The sequence below is a fragment of the Kryptolebias marmoratus genome, linkage group LG15 (genome assembly GCF_001649575.2).
Source record: "Kryptolebias marmoratus isolate JLee-2015 linkage group LG15, ASM164957v2, whole genome shotgun sequence".
NCBI classification, from domain to species: Eukaryota; Metazoa; Chordata; class Actinopteri; order Cyprinodontiformes; family Rivulidae; genus Kryptolebias; species Kryptolebias marmoratus.
Genome location: NC_051444.1, coordinates 35,060,693 through 35,068,063, shown reverse-complemented (window position 1 = coordinate 35,068,063; position 7,371 = coordinate 35,060,693). Strand labels below are relative to the sequence as shown.

At 39.4% G+C, this 7,371-nt stretch overlaps 1 protein-coding gene across 2 annotated transcripts in view; it reads right to left on the bottom strand.

The window, feature by feature from the left end:
* Positions 1 to 7,371, bottom strand: part of pex16 (peroxisomal biogenesis factor 16) — a 19,572-nt gene continuing 12,201 nt past the window's right edge. For both annotated transcript variants that reach the window (XM_037979962.1, XM_037979963.1), the window contains exons 8-11: positions 6,691 to 6,763; positions 4,915 to 5,034; positions 4,046 to 4,110; positions 1 to 1,728 (exon numbers count right to left, since the gene is read on the bottom strand). In XM_037979962.1, coding sequence (XP_037835890.1) covers positions 1,670 to 1,728; positions 4,046 to 4,110; positions 4,915 to 5,034; positions 6,691 to 6,763 — 317 coding nt within the window. In that variant the 3' untranslated portion in view covers positions 1 to 1,669. The remainder of the gene's footprint in view (positions 1,729 to 4,045; positions 4,111 to 4,914; positions 5,035 to 6,690; positions 6,764 to 7,371) is intronic.

Genomic DNA, 7,371 nt, shown 5'->3' with positions numbered 1-7,371 from the left:
TTCTCATTTACTGCAACACACACACACATTGTGTTTACATGTTGCTTTTATTTGTGCATGGAAACCAGCCCAACATTGAACAGGACAAATCTGTTTGCTGTTCAGTTTGAAGCCGAAGAACCAAGAGGGAAAATGAATCTGTTCTCAGAGGATACAGACTCTGAAGCTGTCAGTGGACGCTCATGTCTGCAGTGTTACAGAGTGCTTACAATCTGCAGAATTAAGGGTCTGGGCTCCTAGCTACTGCTAGGACCCTAGAGACATTTTACCATAAAATACAAGGATTAACTTCAAGGTTTCCAGTCCCAGAGAGCAGAGCTGCTCTTAGCTTTACTCTCTCAACTAAAGACCATCCAAAACACGTTTACTTTTTACTGCACACACCATGACTGGCTCTAAACTTAACTTTAAATCATCATAACAGGTAATCAAAAAAAAACAAATCAATTTAAAGTGTCATTAGAGCAAGAACATCACAATACAGAGTATTAGTAATCCAAATCTTTTATAAAACTGTATCATATATCTTAATGTCTTGAGATTAGACAGAACATAACAGGTTGCAACTACAGAGACAAGTCTGAGACAAAAATGCAGCCTAAGCTGACTTTGTGGAAAAATAGCTTGTCTGATAGAATTTATGTGTAAATAGATTTTGCTGAATTGACCTTAAGATGAAGGTGAAAACACAGAAAAATGACATAAAACAGCAACACTAGATCAGTCTCTCACAGAGCAACAGGGATATTTACAAACCATTTTGGCTCTGATATACATGAAGGGAAGTCATTTAAGTAAAACTATAGTAGTATTGACTTTAAAGGTACTATCTCATTGGGCTGTGACCAGATGGAAATGAGAGTCTCTGAAATGTCCTGCAACGTTTGCAGAGGTTCTCAGTTTCTACTTGTTTTCAACATGTTCAAAAAGTTGTGCAACAGATTTACTTTCAAAATAGTCACAGACCAGGTGTCTCAGACTCATTTGAATTGTGTTATAGGTGTCTCCAGCCCATCTAAGGAACACTAGATCTGTATTCTGACACCTGCAAGGACAGAAAACACATCCAGGCCTAAACACCACATTGGTGACAAATAATTATTGAGAAATTGGCCCAAATCTGCCTATCTTCATTTCTAAAGTGTACTCCAGGAGATGAAATCATAAATATGGGATAGCTGCCAAAGTTTTGGCCAAAGGTGGATAATAAAATAATGTGCACAGCCAAAAATACAGTTTTATAACCGCTGCACACAAAGTTGTGATTTGCAAAACTCGGCCACACAGCTCCTTGGTCATTTAGTCACAAACACTCAATTCTGAGACTACAGCAGAACATCCACCCTTTTTTCCCTCACAATTTTGAGTCACAGCCAGGTGAGATGCCACTTTAAGGTGTAAAAGATCTGAAGCAATCTAAGTCTCACTGTAAATAAGTAAAATAAGGCAACTGAAAAGCATCCATTCATTAAAAACATTATTTTGGCCCTGATGAGACCTTCAGAAAGTCCAGCCTTAGATAAAATAACTTCAGTCTGGGAAAGAAATCCTGCTGATGCTCCTCTCGGTTTCAGCTGCAGTTTATTAGATTTCTGAAGACAGATAAGAGTCCTCTTTAGCTCTGGATCCAGACAGTTCCCATGCCAAAGATCTGCTTCCTCCTGCAGGTTTATCCCCAGTTATAGAAGTAGATCTTCTGCCAGGCAGGGAGGTAGTCCATCAGAGGACCTGAACACACAAAACAGCACCAAGTTCAGCTGAAATTCACCATTTAAACCCTCAAAGGCCCAGTCCAGTGTAGAACCTGTAGATTGTTAACATTTCTCCTTTGCAAACTTCAGGCAGTTTTGTTTCTGTCTGTCTGTCTGTTAGCAAAACATCTCATGAACCAGTCGACTGATTTTAATGAAAGTCCCAGAAAGTAATGTAATGGACTTACAGTCCTGCTCACCATTATTGGCACCCATGAAGTTTAAGTACATATAATGGAATATTTACTGAAGGAAATTCATCAAGTGAAACAACATTTTATTGCTGATAGATTGTGCTTGATGCAAAACAGCAAATGATCAAAAACATTTAAAAAGATAAACATTATGAGGAAAACAGAAAAACATAATTTTTATCATGCCAATGGTATTTGCACCCTTTGCTGCAAATCAATATGAAAACCCAATTTGGCTCACCTGTTGCAAATCACACAAAGATCACTTGTGATGGACCGCCTCCACACATGTGACATGAATTAACCAATGAATGATCATGAAGATATTCACTCAGCTATGCAAATCATGAAGGGGTGCCAATAATGGTGAGCAGGACTGTAGGTACATCTACAACAGGTAACCTTTGGAGGTAACTACATTCAAGATGGCTACCACAGCCAACTGAATAAAATGGCTATAACTCAATCAATTGTATCGATATAGAGCTAAACTTTGGTGTGGTAGTAGATGAGAGTCATCTTCAACACATTATTATAACTTTACATTGAGCATAACCTTATTTATAAGGTTTGACTAAAACAGTTATAACTCCATCATTTCTCAACAAAAGATGATCTTAGACTAAAAGTCCTTTTCTGAAGTTCTAAATAATAATCCTGAAAATAAGCGGCGTTATGTTGTGGCTGCTGTCAGGTCATTTTCAGATCTTTAATGACTCCTTTGCTTTTATGCTGCCTGGAAACTTTCTCCAATAAATGGCATGTTAGACACTGAGCTCATGGACCCAGGACACAACTTTTAAACAGTCAGATCAACGTCTCAGACTGACTCCTATCAGAATCAGAACAGACATTAGAATGATTCCCCTGAAAGATGAAGAATTCAGTTAAAAATGCTTTCCTATTTTGATGTTTTGGCATAAAAAATGATGCTTCAATCAATAATCTAGCAACATTAATAGACTGAATAAAAGTAGAAAGTCGGCTGGCTCCATCAGCTGTGGACTGGACAAACTGCTGTCCATCAAAGACAACCACAACATCCTCTCCACCAAACACTGGTTTTCTAACAGAACGCTGCAGCTCTGGAAAACCTTCTGCCACACTGCCCAACAAATCTGTCCACTCTGGTTCCAATTCACACTGACTCTGTTTGATGCACATTTGTACACTGGGAGAGGTTTTGCACAGTTTTTAAATCTTGTTTTGTACAATTAATTTTTTTTGTAAATGTCAATTTGTTGCACTGTCTTGATTATCATTTCTTAAATTTTGAGTATATTTTTGCATGTTGCTGCAAAAAACCCTGTATATTCATCCATCCATCATCCATCCATCCATCCATCCATCCATCCATCATCCATCCATCCTCCATCCATCCATCCATCATCCATCATCCATCCATCATCCATCCATCCATCCATTCATCCATCCATCCATCATCCATCCATCCATCATCCATCCATCCATCATCCATCCATCCATCCAAGGCAGCAGCTGCAGTGGTACACAGATATTTACATGCATTTCACAAAAGTTAAAAAATTAATTTGGGTAAATATCTGGCAAATGAACTACAACACAAAAAGGAAAAATGACTTTTCTTCACTTAGTAAAAAATACTTCAAAGCTTCTGCTCTTTATTTGAGTTCAACAATATCAGCTGTGAATGTGTTGTTTAGTAAAAAAAAATATTTAAACTAGTTTAGTCTGAAGAAAATCTAAAACCTGAGGAGCAGGTTGGGTCTTTATAAGGTTCACACTTTAAAGAAGGTACAACTAAGAGTGTCGAAGATATTCTTTATGATGAATAAATAAAACAACAAACATATGCTAACTCAATATGACAAGATGTCATGCTCAGAGTTAATTACTCTCAGCTACTGCTACATCAAATCTAAGCTCAATATCTGTCAAGGCTGTCGCCATTCTTGTACTTTCTAATGACAGTTGGCTGTGGCAGCCATCTTGAATTAACTTGGCTCCAGAAGTTAATCAGTTGTAGATGTACATCCAATAGTTTTCATAAACATATGGACACAAACATTATCTTTCACCTTTCGGCAGCGGACAATACAGTGAACAGACTGCAGGACTTACGAGCCACAAGTCGGACTCCTGGAATGTGATCAGCCAGAAGTTTGAGCAGGAACAGGATCTTCTCCCTGAATAAAAAACAGTTAAAAGTCAACTCAAGCTGCAGCAACACAAGTGCACATGTTGTTATTTGGTGCCTTGGACTTTGAGTCAGGTGGACAGAAATCTTACTGTATAACATCAGGCCAGGTTGGTAGGGATAGCTTTTTCCCTTAATAAATGAAGTCATCATTTGAAAACTGTATTTTGTCTTTACTCAGGTTATCTCTGTCTGATATTAATACTTGATGATCCAAAACATGTAAAAGTGTGACAAAAACCAAAAACAGAAGGGTCCTCTTTCACAGCCCACTTTTTTATGTCTAAACTGTAGAGGAAGTGAAAGGATTGTAGAAATAAGAAGAGTTTGTTTGCAGAAATGCTGGAAGGTTTAGACATCTTCACACTAAGTTGGACATTCTGTGGTGAAATCTCCAAACATTATCAAACTAACTGTGATTGTGTAAAAGATATCAAAATATCACTTTAGTCATGAAAGGTCCAACTTCCTGTGACCTGTTTAAACTCTGAATGATGTTTCTACTCTGAAATCTGTCGGAGGAAAAGACAGACTTGTTTCAATTAAATTCTACGGGTTTTTTTCATTTGGTGACTTTGTCTACGCTGTACAATGCACTACTACTAAAAAGTCTTCCTGATCAAGCAGCACATTTTGGATTATTGCTTCTGGAGTAGTGTTTTCTCAAAGCCGTGGGAAGAGACTCGAGAGAACGATGTGACGGAAACAAAGAATTAAAAGTGCTTCACAGCTTCTGGATTGGCACTTGAGTGAAATGACGGACGGGTAATGACAGAGGCCTACAGAGACTTACTCAGAGTATTTGTCATAGAATGGTGACCGCAGCAGGTAGTACAACAACAGGAAGGCTCTCCTCCTCATCTCAGCCCTCTCCCACCGGTTCTGAAACTTGGCGTCATTGAGAATGGCAAAGCTGAAAGCAACCAGACACAGCAGTGACATTGTTTCATTTCTGTGGTTAACACAATCACACGACTCATCTTCTCTTAAATTCACCTGTCGAGTTCGACCAGATTTCTGAGGATTACGCAGCAGAGCTGACGTTTCGCTTCAGGTTATAATACCAACAAAGCACCACAACAACCACTTGTTCAAATGACCTCACAGAGCTTTGGGAGCTTGTATTCTCAAAGTGTAACAATCAGGCTGAGCAAGGAGAAAAACACAGGACTTCAAAATCTCAGGATACGTCATTCTGAGATGTGCTCAGTTTTCAGCTAATCTCTATTCCAGAATCACCTTGTTGGAGCTAAAATCTTGTTTTCTATCAAACTGTTTTTCATGGATTCAGCTAAAGAAAAGAGAACACTGTCTCTGTGACAGGGTAGTGGGAACAAAGAGACTAAAGATCGAATTTAAACTTTAGTTTAAGTGTTTCATTCTTTGGGCCTTTTTATGTCTAAATGAGGTCAAAGGTTAGAGTTAAAAACATTCTTCTGAAAATGGTCGAGAACAAGGACAGAGTTATGAAAAACTTCAAGATATTATAGATCAACTTCTATAAAAACTCATGCGTTAGTAAAACTGATTAACGTTCATTATCCAGGTTAGGTAATACATGAATTAGAATTACTCCAAAACCTGAAGGACAAACAAATTCTGCCAGAGATAATCTGAGAAATAGGAGGAAAAACAATTCTCCTCAAAACTGTCTTCAAATCTGAAAGCATCTGTGGCACAGCTGTGGGAACGTCACTGATTAAATATCAGTAGCAATACACAGAACAGCTCGGTACTTACGATATTACATACAAGGTGCTACCTGCTAGTATTCATCTATTAACATACCAGAGCGTACCTGGTACGTATTAGGTTGTATTTGACATTCCTGGGTACGTACCCTCTAAGTACAAGGTAGGTACCAAGTAATATCAAATATAGATCAGTGTGTACCAGGTACATCCCTATATACTTACCAGGTGCCTATCCGGAATGTACCACGTACAGTATGTACCTTGTATGTATCAGAGACATAACAGGTACATGATTGGTACATACCAAGTACATACCAGGTAATATTACCATATTTTCCGCACTATGGAGTGCACTGGATTATAAGACGAACTGTCAATGAATGGTCCGTTTTTGAACTTTTATCACATAAAAGGCACACCGGACTTTAAGGCACATTAAGCAAAACAAAACAGCCCCGTCTTTTTGGAGAATACTGCACTGATGTAAGCATCAAGTATAAACGCCTCCAACACTCCCTCAGGTCCGTGCGCAGAGCCCGGGGTGAAGCTACAAAACACGACATTAACTGAGCTTTAATGCTGCAAACGGTGCAGCTTTGGAGTTTACCAAAGTTGTACTGAAACATTACGACTTCTTACATATATAAGGTGCTCCGGATTATAAGGTGCACTGTCGTTTTGTGAGAAAACTGAAGGCTTTTAAGTGCGCCTTATAGTCTGGAAAATACGGCAAGTACAGCCTGATACGTACCAGGTACATACCCTGGAAGTACCCTGAAGTTAGCAGATACGTACTCAGTACATTGTAGGCTGTGTAAGGTATTGCTGCCCAAATGTCTCGAAGCATTCTGTGTTTGTTAGTGGAGTTTGTTCACCTGGATAGTTCGAGGACTCCGGAGATGAGCCACGGCTTCCACGACTGTTTCCCACAGAGTCCGAGACCGAGTACTGCAGTCAGGAAAAACTGATTTAAGGAAAACCGCCTGGAAACATCTCCTGAGGAGCTAAAAATAACATTTGGGACCCCTTCTCCTGTTTCATTACTCAGAGACTTTTCTCAGTTAGATTTTGTAGCTTTTGTTGAAAGTTTTTAATTAAAAGCATCATGTCTTTAGAATAAAAAGTTCAGTTTTCTTCTCCCTGCCTTAATGTTCAGCCAGTTGTTTAGTTGATGACACCTGCAGCAGCTTGAGTTCAGATCTGTTTCCAATCATCAGTCGTTCAACATAATTTGTAGATCTTGTTACAGGTTCAGTATCACTCAGTTTTTTCTAATTTGATATTGTTCCTTGGTATTAATTCAGTTCAGTTTATTTATATAGCACCAGCGCACAACAAGTCATCTCAGGTCTCTGTACAAAACATTCACATACATTATAAAGAATTGGACACAGTGTTCCCACGCCCGGACGCGGGTCACCGGGGCCCCTCTCTGGAGCCAGGCCTGGAGGTGGGGCACGTTGGCGAGCGCCTGGTGGCCGGGCTTTCGCCCATTGAGCCCGGCCGGGCACAGCCCGAAGAGGATACGTGGGTCCCCCTTCCCATGGGCTCACCAC